The sequence below is a fragment of the Chinchilla lanigera genome, unplaced genomic scaffold, assembly GCF_000276665.1.
Source record: "Chinchilla lanigera isolate Chin_1 unplaced genomic scaffold, ChiLan1.0 scaffold00001, whole genome shotgun sequence".
Taxonomy (NCBI): Eukaryota; Metazoa; Chordata; class Mammalia; order Rodentia; family Chinchillidae; genus Chinchilla; species Chinchilla lanigera.
Window position 1 is genome coordinate 21,876,619 of NW_004955402.1, and position 21,582 is coordinate 21,898,200.

Genomic DNA, 21,582 nt, shown 5'->3' on the forward strand with positions numbered 1-21,582 from the left:
ACCTTAGAAGTATAATAGAATAATGAAGAATTTGAATAATCATGATTAAATCTCTAAATATAGATTTAAGTAAATCCTTTCAGATTTTTCAGAAACTATGTTGAATGTTTAAATACTCTCATTCTCAGTTATCTTTAATTCTGGATGCTCATAAGGCAGTCACATAATCCTAAAATACATATTCATTTGTTTGTTTAGCAATATATGAACATTTATTGAGCACCTGGAATCTAAATAAGCATCACCTCTCTCACCTTTGGGGAAAGAACAGTAGTTTTTTACTTTCTTGGGTTTGTTTTTTGGTTTTTAGAACATTGGGGGAGGGTTTTTTTAAGAAAGGAGGGTGAAATATAGCAGTAGGAGTGGTTTTTATCTCATTCTGATCTTGACTTTATGGCCTAAAATATGGTCTTCTCTTGGTCATTGTACCATGTGCATTTGAAATGAATGTGTGCTTTGCAGTTGTTGGTTGCATAGTGTTTTAGAAATACCAGTTAGCTCAAGGTGGTTTCTGTTATTAAGATCCTCTATAATCTAAGTTGTTTTGTTTTGTTTCCTTTTGTTTTGAAGGAGGGTGGGGTTGTTGCTGTTATTGATTTGATCTAGCTCTAACAATTGCTGCAAAGAGCATGTTTGGCTTTCCTGCATTGATTATGGAATTGTCTGTTTCTCTCCCTTTAATTCCATTATTTTGTTGTTGTTGTTGTTCATACATTTATTATTTTTAAGTCATCCTGTTGAACTGACTTTATGTTTTTGAAAATACTGTCTTAAGTCTACTTTATCTGATAATATAGTCACTCTAGATTGCTTATACTGTTTGTATGATATGAAAGGCTTAGTGTGTTTTGTATATAGGATATGATTGGGTCTTGTTTGTTTATTCACTTTGGTAATCTCTGCTTTTTAATTAGTGTTCATTTATATTTAATGTAATTACTGATGTGGTTGAATTTAGACCTAACAAATTACTTGTTTTGTTTTTTCTGTCTTTTTGTTTTGATGTTTCTCCTTTCTTGTTGTCCTCTGGATTTAAAAATTTTTTTAGAATATTTCATTTTAATTATTTTTTAAACTATGCGTCTTTGCATTAATTTTTAATGGCTACTCTAAGGATTATATATTCTTATCTTTTTACAGTATACTTAATATTTTAAACCTTGTGTAGACTATGGGAGCTTTGCAAACCCTCGCCCCACTGTGCTTTGATATATTTGTCATATGTATTAAATTTCCATGCACTATAAACCCAACAAAACAACAGTACAACTTTTGCCTAACAGTGGCTTTAAGCACTTAAAATGTGATTTTTCTTCATTAAGATATGTAGTATGTGTAAAATGTTGGATGTGAAAGACTTAAAAAATAAAACCTCTAATTTACATTGATTACATGTAGGAATCATATTATGGGTATATTTCCTATATTTTTCATACATTAAAATTAATTTTTGTAACTTTTGATGTGTCTATAGAAAATTTTAAGTTATTGTGGTTGGCATATTTCTGTTAGGCAGTATTGCATTCAACAGTATGTAGTATAAAGAATTAGAAAAACTCTATTTTTCCTATTTTTGCTATTTATAATTTTATTTCTGAACATCTGCATTCCCTATTGGCTTCCTTTCTCCCTTTCTTCTTCCTTTTTAGACTGAAGAACATTTAATATTTCTTATAGTGCTGGTTCAGTGGTTTCATATCTTTTAGTTTTCTATTTTCTCTAAGAGTATTTATATTTATTCTTTAAAAATATTTTTATTAGGCAAAGCATTTAAACCAATCTTTTTTCCCTCATTAGTCACTTTAAAGATGTTATCCACTGCGTATGGCCTACAAATTGTATATGAAGTATTCATTGTAACTGCCCATCTCCTGTAAAATATAGGATAGAGATTTTCTCTTTAGCCTCCATCAGTATGACATAATTTTATTTGAATGAGAGTTCCATAAACTTCCTAAATCTGTACATTTATGTATTTGGAAAGTTTATAGTATTATTTTCTCAGTTCCATTCTCTCTGTCCAACTCTTTTAGGATCCATTTATCCATATATTAGAGCTTACAAAATTATACCATAAGTTTCTGGGGTAGTGTTATTTTTCTTTTTTCTTAGTCTTTATTTCTTCTGTAAGTAGATGTTTTCTGTTGATATATCTTCAAGTTTTTCCTCTCTTTCCCCAGCCATCTCCATTCTAGTATTGAATGTAATTTTTATTTTAGCTATTATATTTCTGTTTTTAATATTCTTTTCTCTACTGAATTTGCCTATCTGTTCATTCATTATGAGCATATTTTTCTTCTAGTTAACTAATCGTATTTATGATAACTGCTCTAATGTTCTTGTCTGCCTGCTGCATCATCCTGGCCTCCTAACAGTTGGAATCTGTTGGTTGTCTTCTCCTTTCAGAATATATCACATTTTCCTAGTGCTTCATAGGTCAAATAGTTTGGATTGTGTCCTGAATGTTATGCATATTAGTGTTGTAGAGACCAGATTTTGGTGCAAAGAGTGTTGATGTTTTTGATTTCACAGGGACTTACCTAGAATCCAGTGGAAAGTACTCAAGAAGTTAAATGCCACTCAAAGAGTCTTAACCTTGGCATTAGGCCTATGCCTTTATGCAAAGATTCCGTTTCCTTATTATTGCTAATATATAACTCTCCATTTGAGAAACTGCATTCCTTAGCCACAACTATTGATCTTACCTCCAGAGACTTTAAGAAATGCATTTTCCCATGTCTGCCCTTTAGACCAACAGTGTTCATGATGGTACTTTATTTCTCAAATCTAGGTAGGGTAGACAAAGGCATCCTTCTTGTCCTTTATCAAGATGACTCATTGCTATTTATTCTTATAATTTCCCAGCAGATACTTGCTTAATACTGCTATCTCACACTCCCTGGTCACTTACCCGCATATCCTCTTAATCACTACCTTCCTACATCAAGGATCAAATGTTAATTTTCAGAGAGTATACAGTATCAGCTCAGTATGAGAAAGAAATACAAGTTCCTTACCAGCACCATAATTGGCAAGGCTTTTTTTCAAACAGATGTTAGCAATCCTCACTATACAGAATGGTGTTCAGGTCTTTCATTCAACCCCTGTCCTGTATCAGCACCGTATTCCTTTGGCCTGCTTGTCATAAGAAATTGCTAAGTTTCATTCCTCTCAGTGGCCACTCCCTCAGCTGCATTAAGACCTGGAGAAAATGTAAAGAAATACTTTAATGGCCCAGCTAATTAAATTCTTAGAGGAGATCCCTGGAAGAAGAGTAGTATTGGTGGTTTTGTTCTTTCCATTACATCCCTATCATATGTAAGATGTATATAAGACACTGCTAGACATTGAGATACTTTCTTCTCAAAGAATAATTAAATCTGTATTTCCCTACTGTATTTGTCTAAGCTGCTATTACAAAATACCATAAACTGGGTGGCTTATCAACAGCAGAAATGTATTAGGCATAAGTTCTGGGTGGCAGGGGCATTAAGTCCAAGAAGGAATGCTAGCAGATGCAGCACTGCCAGCATCTGGAAAGGACCTCTTTCTCATAGCTATTCTTAATAGGCACCTTTACACCATGTCCTCAGGTGGTAGAAGAAGCAAACTAACTCATTTGAGCCTCTTTTGCAAGGGCGCTAATTGCATTCCTGAGAGCTCTGCCTTCCTGATCTAATCACCTCTGAAAAATCGCATCTCCTAATACCATCACATGGGGATTGGGTTTTAATGTGTGAGACTGGTGGAGGGGCAGGCTGCAGCATTCAGGCCACAGCCACTTACCTATAATGTTGATAGAACCCCAGCATGAAATACGAGTAGTACACTGCTTTGCCCTGATGTTGAGTATCTGTGAATTTAGAATATTGGGCACAGGTAAAACCAAAAATCAGCAAGAGTTTAGGAGATTTCCAGAAGGAATCACCTCCTGGTAATTGTGTCTGTGGAAAAGTCAGGCATTTTTCATTTCCATCCCAATTTGTTTGTGTACTGACACAGATTTTTGACAGTTGATACTAATTTAGTTTGTACTTTTTAATTATTTTAGCTTTCCAGAATCCTTTGAGTATAGACATAATTTCTTTAAAACTAGAAGTTTTTAAAGCCTAGAGATCAAACTTACAAGATGTGGTGCTATTATTATATAACTCTTAAATTCTAAATCTAATAGTAGTAAGTTTTCCAAGAAATTTAGAGAAAAGAAAAACATTTTAAATGTAGAGGGAGTCAGTAATAGTAGCTAAAATTGAGCACACGGTAAGTGCATCTATCGTTCAGTTTAGGCTTCACAGCAACCCTAAATTGCTATTATTTTCCTCATTTTAGAGTTTAGAAAACTGAAATACAGAGGCAGAGGTTGAGTAATTTTCCAGACTCCCTTGCTAGAAGGAGGTTCACTCAAGATTAGAAGCCTGATGCTGGTTCCATAGCCCCTGCTTTTTAACAGTAGATTATCTTGCCTCCGCAGAGATCACATACGTGGTCATGTGTTTTATATTCTCATCTCCTCCCTCCACTACTTTGTCACAAACTAAATTCAAATTGCATGGTTATGGAGTAAACAGAAAGCTCAGTATTACTAATGCTTGAAATAACCGAATGCTTGCTGGTCTGTTGTGGTGGTGTTCACCTTTTTTAAAGCATTGAGTCTTTAAAAGTTTGAAAATATTCCCATTCATCTTCACAAGAGAGTGTTGAGTAAGAAAGAGTTACTGTACTTTGTTTACATTATAAACAGAGGAAACACTAAGCCACTTGTTCCAGGTTTCTTATCAGCCCCAAAGCCAAAATCAGCATAAAGTCCAACATTCTAAATGCTCCATTAGTTAGACTACTTATTTCTTAATTCTTCAATTCAGGTATCTCTCTGGACAAATGGTCTGAGGGGTTTCAAAGTGAAGTGGAAGCCCCTGAGACAAAGTTGGCATGTGTTTCCTGTTTGCACATAGGCCTCTGCTAAGAGTGTTGGTGGCATCCTGCGCTGGGAAGTGGTCATCCCAGCCTTTTAAACGGTGCTGGGTCTCATAACTAGCATGGGTCACTCTTACCTAGCCACTCCATGGATATGTTGAAATGTTTGTCAGTTCTGAAACCAAGCCTATGTGTTACTCTGACCAGTCATCATTTTTCTCTGTAGGTGTAATGAAGTGAGATTGTGCTTTTCAACCTGACAGTAAACCTCATCTGTTCTCAGAAGAGAATCATAGCATTCACTCTGAGTTTCCATAAATAGAACATCACAGGTTGCCAGTAAACCCATTTTTCTTTTTTACCAGGACCTTTTTTTGTCACTTGGTATGTTGAACGGAATACAAAACAGTTTTGACCTGAAGAATTTTCTAGAATCCCTTTGATCAGGTGAATTAAACTGTAAGCCAGTTCTGCCTTATTTAATCATTGTTTCCCCCTAGGCCAATACGCAAGAGACTTTCCCATAGTATCTGGTGAGTTGATTGCACTTGAATCACAGAGTATTCTTTTGGATCATGGAAGAGGCAGTCATGAGCCAACATGTGGCAGTTCTTCAAGTCTTTCCAGCCGTCACCTGAGAAGCGCATTGCACTCTAACTTAGTACTACAGCACTCAGGAAATATTTCTTAAAATAGCAAATGGTTCCTAGTTCCTGGAGCCCATGCCCCTTTTGGGAATGCTCTACTGGAATTCTCATTAATTCATGTAGTCTTTTCTTGAGGCACTGGGAGGGATTCAGGAGATCCAGCGATTCCAACAGGACTGCTGTTTTTAAAGAAGTTACAACCTCATGGGGAACCAACAGTGACAGTAAAGCAAGGAAAGTGCTCTCAGGGTGTAGAGGAAATTCACCTGAGCAGGTCTTGCATATTGTATAAAGATTTCCTAGAAAAAGGGAAGTTCAGCCAAGACTTAGGCGATGAGTAGAAGCTGGCTGGAGTGTGATGCTAACTAAGCTCTCCAAATGAAAAAAACAGCATGCTGGAGTCAGGAGAAAGCGCGCTGTGTTCAGTGACGTGTGTTGTTCTGTAGGGATGTTTCACGACACAAGGTTGCAGACGTAAGGCAGGTCCTTGTTGCTGCTTTAAAAAACAAGAAAGGAAATCACAAACTTAGCAGTTTAAAACAACACACTTGTCTTATCGTACAGATTCTGAGGTGCAGGCACACTTAGCTGGGCTGTCTGCTAAGGGTCTCACCAGGCTGCAGCCCACGCGTCCGCTAGGGCTGTGGTCTCAGCAGAGGCTCAACCAGGCAAAGATTCGCTTCTCAGCGCCCCAGTTGTGGGCACTTTTAGGCTTCGGTTTCCAACTGGAAACCTCACAGTTCCTAGAGGCTACTTCCTCGCCTTGTGGGGTTTCCCAGCAACTTACTCCTTATGGCAGTAAGGAGAGCCCCTTAGCACTTCTGCCCACAGATAGAGCCCTGCAGAGTAATGTAGTTGTGGGGGTGACATCCATCATCTTTACCATATTCTGTTGATTAGAAGTGCAGCACGGGCACACACACACACACACACACACACACACTTTAGAGGTGCGTATCTCATAAATACGTGAACACCAGGAGGCTGAGATCACTGGGAGCAAGGGGTCACCTTAGGGTCTGTGGGTCACAGAGGTTTGTGCATCAGAATGCAGACTACTCGGAGTTACTTAAACATTAAAGCAGAAATTTGCTCTGCTTATTGAGGATACAGTAGAATAAGAGCGCGCTTACAACCCTGAAGACTAACTGACCCGGGGGGGGGGGGGGTGGTGGCCTAACAACTTGACGATTAATGAGACTTGGAAAGGAGGAAGCCTGGGATAAGTGGCGGCTTGTGCCTGGCTTGGTGGTGGGTTGGCAGAGAACCCCAGAGCAGGAAGCAGCTGAGGCAGGGCACGGAGAGAGGACCATTTAGGAGGCTCTGTTCGTGGTCTCATTTCCCAAGCTCCAACCTGCAGTGTGACCACAGACCATGTCTGCGCTGGGCAGTGTGAGTAAGAGACTGTTACTAGACCCTGACAGGCTTGTAACCATCAGAAGAGGGACGTTGTATGTCACCAGGGACTCTGACTGAAATTAAAGGGCAGTACATCATAAGGTAAGCATTTAGATCCCCCCAAATGGCCGTTTTAGTTTATAAGTCTCTTGCTTAAGTGAGTGCTGCATGCCAGAAATTCAGTGGAACGCACGATGGTGTTGTCATGGTAACGCCTGGTGTGTCTTTATCCTCCGTGGGCTGGCTCAGTCTGCTGGACTCTTTCAACCATTACCTTTCCCTCTCCTGCAGCAGCAGCCCGGGGCGGCTGCTCTCCGTTATTGCTGGGATGTGACGTGTGTGGTTTTTACTGGGATCATTTCTGTTTCTCTGAGAACAGCTGAAAAATAAGAATTTAAACTGAGGTGGTGATTGGATTTGTTATGTGATAGGTTCCAAGCATGCTTAATTTTCTACCAAGGTGCAGGAGGCATGAAAAGTGAGTAATTTATAGGAAGAAATACAGACCATGTTGAAATAACAGTTTGAAAGTTAGAGAATTTTTAAGACTCCAGCCATTTCAAGATGTGAACGGCTTTCCTGTATTTATCCCCCTGTGAAAAATTCTCTGAAACCAGAGTGACTCAAGCAAAGCCTGGAAAATACTGGAGAATCACATGATGGCTAAAAATAAGCACATCATCTCCAGCGGGGACAGTAAGCAGGGCAGAAGTAACTCGGTACGTGAACGCGCCCACTTGCTCCATGGAGCCGCCTCTGCCCATCACAGGGGCAAGCTGTGTAAGGACCCTTAGCCAAGACGGGTCCCGAGGGCCGTGGGGCGGGCGCTGCTCCCTTATGCAGAGCAGCCCCGCCCTCGGGAGGCCCCAGCCTCACCATGAGCCGCACTGGCGCGCTCTCCCAGCCCCGCCCCGGCACAGAGCCGTTTATTGTGCCATGTGGTGACCCCTGAGCAGCGAGGGAGGCTTGAGGCTGACTCGTAGCTCTTGTCCCTGCCTAGTTTTCCTTCAGCCCTCACCCTGGAATCAATAGCAAATGTTACTGATCATGGAATGCTTTTTTTTTTTTCTGTTAACATTGCAAAACGTAGATTGTGTAAATGACTTGGCATTTGGTGACTGTTCTCTTCAGGATAGAGTAGGGTTTTTCAACTATAGCATTGCAAGTACTTTACAAACAGCAAAATACATACCTGTGCCTAGAGGACTGCAGCAGCCTCCCCACTGGCCTTTCTGTATCTGCCTTTAGTCTGTTCTCCACACAGCAGACAGAATGAGCCTTTGAAAGCCAGTGTCAGGACAGTCCCTGTGCTCAGGATTGTGCACTGGCTTCTCGCAATAGCCTGTGAGGTCCTGCGTGACCTGGCCCTCCTCTGTATCTCTGGCTGCCTCCTCCCCCGTGCCCTCTGTTCCAACCACCTGCCCTAGCTCCTGAACAGGTGTGGCCGGCCTCTGGGCAACTAATAGCCCAGTGGTGGAGAACCTATGGCACGCATGCTGCAGCCCCATCACTGTAATAGGCCTTTCCTTTGCCTAAACTGTCCTACACCTGGCTGTCCAGATGGCCACCTTGTCTCCCTCAGGTCCTGGTCCAGACTTCACTCTTCTCAGTGAGGCCTTACAGACCTAAGGAAAGCTCCTGGCTCTGCTGTGTGCCCTGCAGCCTCCTGGAAGCTGTGAGTGTTGGAGTTGTCACTCTGAGGACTGCAACTTGTGAGCCAAGTGACTCCCACACCTACGGGGCGGCGCTCGCCTTCCAGCAGAGCTGCTGCAGGAAGAACGCCCAACGCTGCCTGCTAGTGCTTGGTGCTCCTGACTTCTGTCAGAGTGGACTCTGCCCAAGCATGGCCTGGGGCCTGAGCGAGCATTTGAAACTAAAGAAGACCAAGGGCTTATATAAAACCACCTCTCAGGAAGAAATACAGACCATGTTGAAATAACAGTTTGAAAGTTAGAGAACCCCGACCCTCCTTACCTGTCTGTGCTGTACATTCATCTTTTCCGTAGCCCTGGTTTTCTCGTTTACTGTCACTTATTTGTCTGGTTTCTTATCTAGACCCCCTGTTAGAACATGAATTCCACATGAATTCCACATGAACAGGCATCCCCTGTGTTTCATGCATTATCCCCAGTGGGCTAGCTTGCTGGGTGTACAATAAGGGTTCATTAAATGTTTGTTGCACGAAGGAATGAATGAGTGAAGCAAGCTAATTGGAGGAGCATGGAGACTTGAGCTACAGCCCCACTGATTTTTACTGCAGTCAGAGAATGCATGGGGTAGGGGATCCTATGCCTTCAAACCCACTGTTGGGTTACAGGCTCATCAGTTTTTATAAAGGTTCTCTTGGAATAAAAATGAGTCACATTTCCTAATGATTTCAGCAGTTTCATTTTAACTTTGCTAATATCTGGAAATGGGAAGTTGCTGTATGTTTGCATTATGGCTAGAATCAGATCACATTTGCTGAGTAGAGTAGCGATGTAGACTAATATTTATTGAGCACTTACTATGTGCCAGGCTCTTGGGTAAGAACTTGTTATATATGAACTCGTGTACTCCTCCCAACTCCGAGAAGCAGCCACTGCTATTCTTCTCTTAAACTCAAGGGAGCTGGGCAGCAAAAGTCACGCACTCAGCAAGCAGCAGAGCCCGAATTCCTGTGAAGGCTGTTGGGCTGCAGAGCCCCACTGTACTCACCAGTCCCATGCCAGGTCTTCATTCCCAGTGACTAACAGGGTTCATGCTTGCTGTTCATAGCCGCCCCAAAGCTGCTCAGAAGGGAACTGCCCACTTTTACAAGCTGACACTGAAGTAGTAAAAAGGAAGAGGAGCCAGACTTTGCCACCAGCTGACGGGTAAGGGTAGAGCCATAAGGGCTATGAACTGCTAATTCCAGAATGAAAGAACCAGCCTTTTAATAACTCAGGGATCCCAGACCCCTGTTAGAGTTCCATTCGGATTGAGCTCTGACCACTGACGTCCTTTCCCCACCTCAGAGCAGAGCAGATACAGACCGTAGTGAACATAGATGCCATTTTTGAAAGGATCAGGCTCTCTGGACTTGGCAGTCGTTGGGGTTGTGTAAGAGCTCCCAGTCTGATGGCCCTGATGTCACTGAGAACGTCATCTTCCTGTGGCAACTCTGTTCTCATCAGGCTAGCCTGAATGCCCTCCCCGAGGAGTGGCCTCCTTTTTGGTTTAAAATTTTAGGATTGTAACTAAATAATAAAATATTTGCCAAGCTAAAGAGGGTAAGAAAGCAACGTGAGATCTCCCCACAGATTACTAAGCGGTGCAGATGCGCAGTATCTTCCACCGTGCATTAGTCATGCCGTGGGGTTTTAAATGAATGGGAGGGATGGCGGCAGTGGAGTGGGGAGAAGAATCGTCTCTCAAACTAGGGAAGAAGTTGAGAATGCGCAGCAGAGCGGTGGCTCCTGAGTGTGTGCACACGTGCTCGTGTTGTCAGTGTGTCTGTGGTTCTTGTCAACAGTATTAATGTCACATTTTTAGCTCCTCTGTTTATGATTTTGGCAAAAGGAAGAGAGCAGATTATGTAAGAATTTCTAAATTCCAGCAGAGCCTTGGCCATGAAGGATAAAGCCGAGCACAGTGCATTTATTTGCTTCACCCTTCTGAATCCACTGTGCCTCATATGCCCAAAATGTTGTTAGCATTTTCCATAAACATGAAGCCGGCTACTAATTACTGACATTAGACGCAGCAATGATCTGGCTTCACTAAGACAATGAATCAAGCCAGTCACTCTCTGTTTGTTTTTTATCACTATGGTTAAAATGTCGTAGAATCATATTTATACCCCAAATCCTAAAGGCATTAATTAAAACACAACTGCTCAAAGGCTGCCATTGTGAATCATGTCCATATCCAGTGGGCAAATTCAGAGAATTACAGGGACTTGTACAGAATTTATGTCTGTTTTCCTCTGCTTCTGCAACTCCTTTTTATTTTGAAAGGGAAAATTAAGGAGGAAGAGAAAAGCTTGGGGGCAAAACAGTTGCTTGTAAAATATGGCTACTGCTAATTACATTTTCAGGACATCATCAAGCACAGCTTGGGAAAAAAGTTGAAATGGTTAATAGCTGCAAGAAAAAAATCTCTGTCTGTGTGGTAGCCAGAGTAGCTGCACTCTCTTCAAAAGCTATTATGTAAATGTTACTCACATAAGTACCATTGAGGGGAAGAGGCAGGGAAGGCACAGGAGTGGGATCCCTGGTGGAGTGGGGAAATAAGGCAGCTAGTGAGGATCTCATTATCTTAGAACCAGGGTCGGACACTGTGCAGGACACCGTGAGGTCACTTCACAGGGCTGCAATGCAGATAGTAGCTGATGGAGAAGCATCTTGCCAATGTTAAATTCACTGACATTGGTAACCGTACGGTTTTCCTCCTTTCATAGGGTTTTTTTTTTTTCTTTAATTGGTCATATGGTAAATGGGCTTCTTTCTGGTAGATGTGTACAGGCGCAAACGTAGTTTGGGTCACTTTCACCCCACTGTCCTCCCCCTAGCCCTGCCTTCCCTCCTAGCTTCACATCTGGGGAGACTCAGTATGTATAATTTGCTCATACCCATCCCATTACCCTTCTGACTGCCGTCCCTCCCTCTTCTTTCCTCTTGTCTGAAGCCTGTATGACTTTCGGATAACATCCTTATGATAGTGACTTAAGGAGTGAGAAAAGGGTACGTGGCCGCAGAAGCTAGGTACACTTTAGAGTGTGGGGGAAAAGCAGTAAAACCTCTAAAGCAAATAAAAAAATTCATTCCAAAATGTCTAAAGGATATGACAATGGGATGTATATCTTAGGATATTGTCACTATTATTAATTCAAAAAAGGAAAACATGAAATCCTTGAGTATAAGGAGGCCAAGTGGTTTCTGTGTGGTGTGTGTGTGTTCACATTCAGTATTTCTTGTGTATGTGAATCCTGTGAGGAAGAAATTACTTCATTTCAAATTGTAGCTTAGTGTTTAAAGTGCTCAGTCTACGTTCTCCAGAAAACTGGCTTTGGGTTTAATCCTGAATTGTATATTTAAAAGCCCTTCATAACCTGATAATACTAGCACCCTTCCCGCCATAGTTCCTATTTTTTAATTTCTTCCTGTTTATTCATAGAGGGGTACAGATGTACAGTTAATTAGTGCCGGCTCTGAAGCCCTCATTTATCATTTATTTCCTATTATCAGTTTCTTTCCAAAGAACTTAGTGGAATTTCAAAACCCCTCTAATTTTAAATATCAGTAACTGATTATTTCATTGATCTGTTATTGAATTTTCAAATTTGCATTCTGTTCCATCGCTCCTTTGTGGTGTGTGCACCGTGTGGCCCGTTAGTGACTGTGAAGGGGGGAAAGCGGGCCGTCCGCCCCTCGGGTGTGAGTGCGCGTGCGCGTGTGTGTAGGAGCACCTGAGGACACCATGTCAGATTTTCCTGCCTTTCCCATCTCTGTGGGTATCCATCCATAAAGGACATTTCATGTGGCCCAGTGGGAGAGACCTGGGCCCTAGGCCCCAAATGACTTTTACAGAATTGGAGAAACACAGATGCCACTTTTAAGGCAGAGACTCTGGAAGCACAGGTGGAGAGTCAGACCCACACAAGCAGATTTAAGTCCTGCTCTGACAGCAGGGGTGTGTTTCCTCAAGGCAGGAGCCACACTCACATCAGTGACTGCAGCAGCTTGGTCCTCTCCGCTGTGAGCCACCTGGAGCGTCCCAGCCAGCTTCCTGAGCTGCTTCATCTCTCCTCCGCCTCCCAGGCCCTGCCCCAGGGCTTGGCTTCCCAAAGCCCCTGCTCCTCCTCTTCCTCCTCCTCCTCTTCTTCCTTCTCTTCCTCCTCTTCCTCCTTTATATCAGACACTTGTACTTTTTTTTTCAAGCAACATTCCATACCTTGAAAACATAATTAGTGGTGGCCCTGTTTTACAAGCAGTTAGCTTCTGTTCCTTTTGAATTGAGGTCAGGCTGGGTAAGGCAGTGGCTAAGAACATGAGTGTGTCTGATGAGCCATGCTTGGTTACTGTAACCAGCCACAGCATAATTGCTGCCCTGCCTTTTAGGGCGCTGCCCTAGGAAAGCCCCTATGCAGGGCTGTTCTCCTTAGAAGAGGTGAGTGAACGTGGCAGACTTGGACAGCCCAGGGCAAGCCACTTCCCTACTCAGGCACTGACCCACTGCATGTGCCCATAGAGCCAGTTCTCCTGAGCCCACAGGTCGGGGGTTGGCATGATGACACCAGGCAGTCTCAAAAGGAAACCAAGGAAGAAGTCTCTTTCTGGGAGGTTGACCTTTTGTCGGTCTCCTTCATGTGTTGTCGGCTCTTATAGCCAGTGACTTTGACATCCTCATTAGCTCTACAGGCTTTTCCTGGTGTCTGTGTTGGAATGATCCCTCTGCTAGGAGGTGTCCAATGAATCCTGGAAACTTTTATGGATGTGGTTGTGTCAGGTACTCTGCTTGGCCATGGGGCTGTAACATGGCACACAAAGCGGATGCAGTTCCTACATTGTGGCTACCACTGCCGTTGGTACAGCCTCTCAGAAAGTGCCCCAAATGCTGTGGTCACCCAGAAGAAGGGACATCTAAGCTGAGACCTGAAGGATGGCAGGGCTAGTTGCTCAGAGGAGGTATGTGGAGGGAGACACAGCCCACGTCACACAGGATGGTCACGGAGACAGGACACTAGCTTGTTCTGAGAATGCTGAGGATTCCACTCCTGGGAGTTCTTAAACCACTAGAGGGGAACACACACATACTGTCGCACTAGTGCTCTCTGTGAGCTTCTGCAGAGGGAAGGGCCTTGGAGCTGTATACCGGTCACAGAGAAGCAAATCCCAGCACTCTGCAATCCCTAGGATGCCCTTTGCATAGATGAAGTTTCCAGGTCCCCGAAGATTCACTCTTAGGATACTCAAGACTATTTTAAATTGTTCCCAATTTAGTATCTCCATTTTAAAATATATTGAGTGCTCCCTACAGCACATATATTAAAGAATATTGAGCATTTCCCTAGCTTTTAAAGAGTTTTCTCCCTTGGTACAGTAGAGTGGCATGTACAAGTATTTAATAGCTATAATGCTGTCAGTGCTTCTCAAGGGTGTGTTTGTCTTGATTTTGTAACTAATGACTCCAGGCACCTGAGGACACACAGATACAAATTTAATAGTCTTCCTGTTGGCTACTTCGTAATTAGAGTATGGGTTGAAACTTGTAACTGCGGTCACATACCTGCCTTTATAACCAGGTGCCTCTTTCTGATGTGTCAGAAAACAGAAAAATAGAGAACTGTAAAGTTGGAAATAAACCGTAAAATTGGAAACCATATAAGCAGGCTTTATTTGCTCGCTCATATATTTATTTAAACATTTGTTCCTTCACCAAATGTCTGTTCAATGAAGCACTGTATAATGCACTTGGGTTACAATGAATAAGACGTGTTCCTTGCCCTCCAGGAGCCTTCTGGAAGGGCAGAGTGGAGAGAGGCGTGGAAAATAATCGGGCCAGGGAAACACAGGAGGGTCACCTACAGCCCGACAGGGATCAGTGGAAACAGCCGCCCCCTCTCTGGGACTATATCCGAAATAAAAGGGAAAGAGAGGTGGGGAGGGGTGCGTCCCCAGCAATGGCTCAGAAGGTCTTAGCCCACGAAGCACACAAGCTTCCCTGCATGGACCTTGTGATTTCTGCCTCGGCTGTAGAGTCATTCCTGTGTTTGTGCCACAGCCTGAGAGTCCACTGTGAGTCATGTGCCAGATAGGTGAGGGCTGACCTGAAAGCGGTGCTCTTTGCTTTTAGATTTATGTCCTTATGGGAGATGCTCCTTGGATCTCTGGTTTAAGCGTGCTCACCCTTCGCCCCAAGTCCCCATTGTGAAGATGCATTTTCCCCCTTTGTAGTTAAGTACAGAGTGTTAGAAGGTGACACCTTGATACATCCGAACCCTAAAAATCTATCTGATGTTTTGATGAGCCTGTTTTGAATCAGCTGTAAATTATGGATAATGCAGAGTTGTGATTTTTCTAACGTTTTTTCTGTATTTACTGGCTGCCAGTGCTCTGTAGAGATCTTTACAGTCTCCTTCTCCTCCTGTGCCACCCGCACCACGATGGGCTGATGGGTCTGTGGGCTGCCGTGCGTCGCAGTAAAGCGCAGCCCTGATTCCTGCTGATGTTCAGACTGCCCCTGCGTGGCTGGCCAGGAGCTCCTTCAGGCAGTGTCCTGTGTCCTTTGGACAATAGCACTTGAGCACATCCTTGGTTTTTTTGACTCAAGGTGTCCTGGCCTCACCTGGTATATTCCCTGCTCCATCCCTGGATCAGCGATTTCTCAAGAAACCTGTTTTTCGCAGAATGACGTTTAGAAGTCAAGACTGGGGCCATCGGGTATGGAGATACCTTTGCTCCTGGACTCTTAGTGGCTGATGCTGGGAAATGTATGAAAAGAGAAAAACAGACATTTGTTTTAGTGTAAAGTATCAATCTGTTATAAGGCCTTTTCTCTTGTTTGTTAACAACTCATAAGAGTAATAATTGGAAGTCATCTAAAAAACTTTTCTTCTTAAAAAAAACTTGAAGGCTCTGTTAGGTGTTAGTCTTCTCTGTCTGGAGGGAGAAGGCACAACTGTGTTAATCTCTTGTTATTTGAAGAAAAAAATGTTCTCATAAAGTTTAATAGGTGACCCAATATAACACTGCAGTTTAATCTTGTGCAGTTCTTTTAAACATATTTGTGCTCCTTCTGTAACTGGATCTCTGGATCCCTGGTATTTTTTAGTAAATTCCTTTTATACGATACATTGCCCATGTATCTAAAAATCATTTTAATATTGCCATTATTCATAATGTATTCTGGTTGCTTTTAGGTGCGGCTAAATCGAGTCCAGCATCTAAACCAGGTTCCACACCTTCTCGTCCCTCGTCTGCCAAAAGGGCTTCGTCCAGTGGCTCGGCATCCAAGTCTGATAAAGATTTAGAAACACAGGTCATACAGCTTAATGAGCAGGTAATTCACTGTCTCTGTTGTGTCTCTGGGAGCAGTAACATGTCTAAGGGAGAGGGAGGCCAAATGCGTACAGGCCTGAGCTCAGGAACGGAAGGAAGGCAGAATGAGTGGTTTTGAGCAAACGTGAATAAAACTGCTGTCACATACCTTCCTTTATGACCCCTTGCCTCTCTCGAATGTGTCAGAAAACGGAAAAATTGAGAACTGTAAAGTTGGAAATAAACTGTAAAATTGGAAGCCGCCTAACCAGTAAAATAAAATCAGTAACCTGTAATGAATGAAAGATGTTAGTCACAAATCCTACAACTGTACATTAAGATGGAATAGATGATTCAGTGGTGCTACAGGCCTGCATGTCATCCTTCTCCTCTGTTCCTCAGTGGCAGTGCTGAGCCCTGGGCTAGACTGTGGTCTAACCTCCCCACTTTTAGCCAATCCAGAGAGTGGTAAAGGCTGCTTTAGGGTCAGCCTGTCTCCTCCTCCTCCTCCTTCCCTGTCCTCCCTACCCCCTCCTTTTTTCCCCTCCTTTCAGCACCTATTTGTCGAGCCTGTTTTATGTGACAGACACTGTACTTAATCCCAGGAGCAGTATAGCAGAGGATACTTTCCCTTCCCTCACACCACAGTTATACACAGGAAATTGGTATTTAACAAAAACCCAGCCCTTCTCACAGTGGCAGAAGGTGGGCGCCCTGAGAGCGCTGAACCCAGGCTTGGGAAGATCTGAGGAGCTACAGCAGTATTTTAAGTAGAACTGTCCTTTTCTATCTAATACAGTAAATCTAGCTCCACTGCCTTTGAAATATTCAATATAAAACCTTAGGTCCGCTTTCTAACTAGCGATAGCTCTTTTTGCCTAAGATTATATATAGTATAATAAAGCACTAGGGGCCTAGGGGCCCTGCAGAAGCTGCTCACTTCCTCCAGGTGTGCCAGTGTCGTTCATCCTGGCCCCTCTGCCGTGGTGCGAGTCCTCAGGCTTCAGGCCCTCAGACTGTTCCCAACCACTAGGCTGGCCAGGCCCAGTGATTCATCTTTGATGAACCACTATGAGTCTGGAAACAGTTTTTAAGATAATTTTATATTTGTAGGCAAGAATATAGTTTAAAAAGCAGGCAGTTGCTTAGAAGGGGTATTTCTTTACTATCTTGATCATGTTAATAAGAAAGGGTAGCATCTTAAGTTACCTAGCAGGTAAGACTTTGATTTAGAAACTAGAGTGCCCTGATTACCGACTGATCGTCAGTTGGAACCCAAAGACAGCTTCAAGTAATAAATTTCTCCCAGATAAAAGGCAGTAAGGACAGTGATAACGAGCCTTGGGCCACAAGCCTAAGGCTCCCGGCAGGTTGAGGTTGAACGAAAGAGAACAAGGCGTGGGTCAGTTGTACTTTGGATGCCTCCTCTCTTCCGAGGAACATGGGTTCTTTTGATAGTATCGCCATATCCTTTTCAGGGTTACCTCTGCCCCTGAGTTCTCTTTGCACCACACCCAGTTTCCAGCCCTCCAGCCCCAACTCTGGCCACATGGAAACCCCAAGGTTCTTCCCCCACCCCCAACCCACACCCCGTCCCTTAAGCCTGGAGCAGCCGCCTGCTTCTCTCGCTGGGACTGGCTCTCACTAGAGAGCCAAATCGTAAGAGTCACCCCTCTCCTCCCCAGACTCCAAAATGCCTCAGCTACACTTTTCTGCCCTCTGAAATGCCACTCTAGAGAGGACAGCAAGGGAGAAGAGAGGAACGGCCCATGGGCCTTCCTTGCTCTTGTTATCGCTTTATTACTTCAAGAGGCTGCTCTTGCCCTTCCTGCCCCCTGACACCTCCACACTGAGAAAAAGCGGGCCTGACCCCATCCCACTGCCTCAGGGGGAAGGTCAGACACATCCAAAATCGGGAGGCCTTTACTCAATACTGAGCGCTTAACGCAGATGCATTTCTTTGGTGATCTGGCAGTGCATTGCTCCCTCCATTTCCCATCCCTGAAGCTTACACAGGTCCCCTGAGGCTAACGGCTAGCCACACAGGCATCTCGGAGTTGGAGCTAAGAATGCCAGGACCAGGAGGAGCCAAGTGAAAATGCTTAGGCAGAAGCGTGAATTATAGTAGTAATAGAGAAAGTGACAAGTGCCGTAAACTTTAAGAATTTTCATTTGCTTGGCCTCATGCCTTTATTCAGACAGTCTCCCATGATGTACTATAAAAGTAACACCGTGCTAGACAATTCCAGTGATAGAAATGAATCAAAAAGATGCAGGGGTGGAAAAGACAGAGAATTAGGGACACTTTCTGGACCGTGTGTTAGCCAACAGGAGGTAGGTTGGAGTCAGGGCTCGGCTCAAGAACTGCTAGCAGAGATATGAGGTAGGCGTTGGTCAGCCCAGGTGGAGACTGACTGGCATTTGGACCGCAGGCTCTGGAGGGACCAGCAATCTGTGGACACGCTGAGAGGATTTGGGAAAACTATGAAAAGGGAACTTCCCTCTGTGGCCCTTACCCTTAACTGTTCCCGAGGGTGCGTCCCCGGCACCTTTTCCATCACTCAGGCATCTGCCGTGACATGTGAGGGATATGCCTGGCATCAGTCTTTGTGTCAAGACCATGAAAATGAAATTTAATTTGCCAGTTGATCTTTCATCATATCATCTAGCTGCGGACAGCTTTTACTAGTGAATGTTTATAGCAGAGCACCTCTTACCTAGCACGTCTGGAATACCACCAAAGCTTGGCGGGGCTGAGTATTTATACAAAAGCCTCACTGTGCAACCAGAGCGCTCAGGAGGCAGACAGACCTAGGTTTCTTGAGTTGACCATGTCCTTGCTTGGTTGGAGTGACCTAGCAAATGATGGCACATCTGATACCACAGCTCTGTCTGGTGCGAACAGCACAGGGTTCACATGGATTCTGTGGCTGAGCACAAACAGGTGCCTTGCTTGTTTAAAGCGGGAAATGATTCCTAGAATTAGTTTTCTTTTTTGTGAAATTCAGGCTGTTGCTGTCAAATTTTGCACATGTCCAAGGTCTAGTATTAACAGAAATAAGAGATAAAAGGGTTGGCAACCTGAAACTCCGTGCCTTAGCTACATGAGTGTGTATCCGGGAGGTTAACACTGTAAGGCCACATCCCCAAGACCTTCAGGAAGGATCTGAGTTTGTCAGGTGTACAATAAGCAGATGGTTTCTGCATGTGCTCCGTGTATTTCTGAATGAACCCGTGTTTCTGGACCAGTAGCACGTGCAAAGGCCCAGACTTGTTAAGGAAGGAAATTTCACAGCCCACATGTAATTTTTGAAAACTCTGTTAAGGGTGATTTTAATATCCTGGAAGAGAGATTTTACCTATGGAGGACCCTCATGATTAACGTATTCCTTAAAGATTATACATAAATATAAATGAAAAGGTATTAGGAAAAGGGAATGGATTCTCAGGGACCAGGCACAGGGTGAATGTTTGAGCCTGTGTGTAGCTCCTGTCCTCCCAGGAGTGTGGCCATCTGAGATCCACACCCTCCTCGGAGTTTCTTCAGCCACAGGAGTTGTGGGCCCTGGCTAGTGAGTGCCTCCCCATTGCCTGCACCATGGAAACAGTATGAGAAGCTTCACAGCACTACAGGATCCTTTAACCAGCGGGAAACAGGAAATGAGAGCGGTTTTGGTGAGGAAGTAGATCTTCCATGCCATCCCATCTTTTGACTGATGCAACCAAAGCCAGAAATAGAGAAGTTCAGACAGATGCACACAGCGAGCCTTGTACTCTCATTCAGTTTTTCTTGTGGCCCGAGACCTAATTTCTTGGTGGAGAGCATTTGTCCATTTTGGTTCAGGATCATTTTCAAAGGGAACTAAAACTAAGGTTAGCTCTTTTTTTTTTTTTTTGGTACCAGGAATCGAACTCAGGACCTTACACTTGCCAGGCAGGCGCCTGTGCCGCTGAGCTATATCCCCAGCCCTGAGGTTAGCTCTTAGTGCAGAAGTTCTAAAGGAAGGGTCCTCAAAATAATCTAACCGCACTTAGGACCCTTTCTATCATCTTTCCGCCTTCCTCCCATTCTCTCTCCTTTCTTTGCGGAATATTTTAGTCTGTTCAGGCTGCCATAACAAAATACCATAAGCTGGATGGTTTACAAACACCAAATTTATTTCTCTGGAAATAAATCTGGAAGTTTTAGAAGTGCAAGGTCAAGGCATTGACAGATCCAGCGTCTAGTGAGAGCTCATGAATGCTGCCTTCTCACTGTGGCTTCCTATGCTGAAAAGATGAATGATCACTCAGGCCTCTTTTCTAAGGACACTAATCCCATTCATGAGGCTCCTCTCTTAGGACCTCGTCACCTCCCAAAGGCCCCACCTCCTAATGCTATCACATTGGGTTTTGTGTGTCAGCATAGGAGATGAGGAGGAGGGGAGCACACAAACATTCAGATCACAGCAACGAATTAGGAGAAAGGTGCGGTCCAGCCCATGCTAACAGAAGGAGGGGTCCTTTCAGCCTGGGTAGCACAGTGCCAGTGGAAGGATTCTAGCTGATAAACACTCACTGAAAGGAATGACCAGCATGCTTCTGAAATTGGACATTTTGGCCCCAGCTTGAACTCAGATGACAGCCCCATAGTCCCTGTCAGACTTGCCGTGTCTCTTTACATGTTTTGTGTGCTTATACACAGTCATAACTGCCTGCTTACATTTGCTTACATATTGGCGGTTTTCTTCTCTACCCTCACCCTGTTACAGGTACATTCATTAAAACTCGCCCTTGAAGGCGTGGAAAAGGAAAGGGATTTCTACTTCGGGAAGCTGAGAGAGATTGAGCTGCTCTGCCAAGAGCATGGGCAGGAAAATGATGACCTGGTGCAGCGATTAATGGAAGTGCTGTATGCTTCAGAAGAACATGTAAGTATGCAGAGCACTCCTGGTCAGAGTCCAGTGGGCCCGACGGAGCCCTTGAATGCTTCCCTGGGGCCTCGTGAGACGTGGAGCTTAGCCAGGACACTTGGCGGTCCCGGAGGAGTGTGTATCACTGTTGTCGTGGTCCATCGATGCGAGCCTGTGGGACAGATGTGTGTGTCAGTCAGTCAGGAAGAGACGGATAAAGGTGGGGCTTCAGGAGAAACGCATTTGTGTGGCCAGATCCCAGCGGTTCTCTCCTCTGAGCAAAGGAGCAGTAAGAATTTGTGTAAGGATTCTTCTTTGTTCATGAAAGATCAGGGTATGGATAAAGAAGAGAATAATCGGAACACTGTTCCCTTCACTGTCAGCCGCACAGCACTCTGTTTTTATCTCATAGCTGGTTGTCTTGGTAACATTGTCGGGAAGGCCAGAAGCAGGGAGCAGCCCTTTATTAAAAATACTCCTCGATGCCTCCTTTGTGGGGAGGACCTGTCGCCGGAGTTGCTGCTCGTGAGAGAATGTGCTGGGGAGACCCAGGACGTGGCTCTGTGGGGTGATAAGAAGCAGATGTGCGGAGCATGGAGGAACGATTGGCAGAGATGGGGTGGGGGACCCCGTCTGCCTGTGCCGGGAGGGAGAGGCCTGGCACCCAGACGAGGGAGTGGGAGGTGGTGGAGCATCACCTTCTATTGAGCTGAATTGTAGAAGCCAGAGACC

The 21,582-nt window shown here is 44.1% G+C and overlaps 1 protein-coding gene across 4 annotated transcripts in view; it reads left to right on the plus strand.

Moving 5' to 3' along the window:
• Mapre2 (microtubule-associated protein, RP/EB family, member 2) overlaps positions 1–21,582 on the plus strand; it is a 158,691-nt gene that overhangs the window by 129,662 nt on the left and 7,447 nt on the right. For all 4 annotated transcript variants that reach the window (XM_005372794.2, XM_005372792.2, XM_005372791.1 and 1 more), the window contains 2 exons: positions 15,841–15,980; positions 20,710–20,868. In XM_005372794.2, the coding sequence (XP_005372851.1) occupies positions 15,841–15,980; positions 20,710–20,868 (299 nt within the window). The remainder of the gene's footprint in view (positions 1–15,840; positions 15,981–20,709; positions 20,869–21,582) is intronic.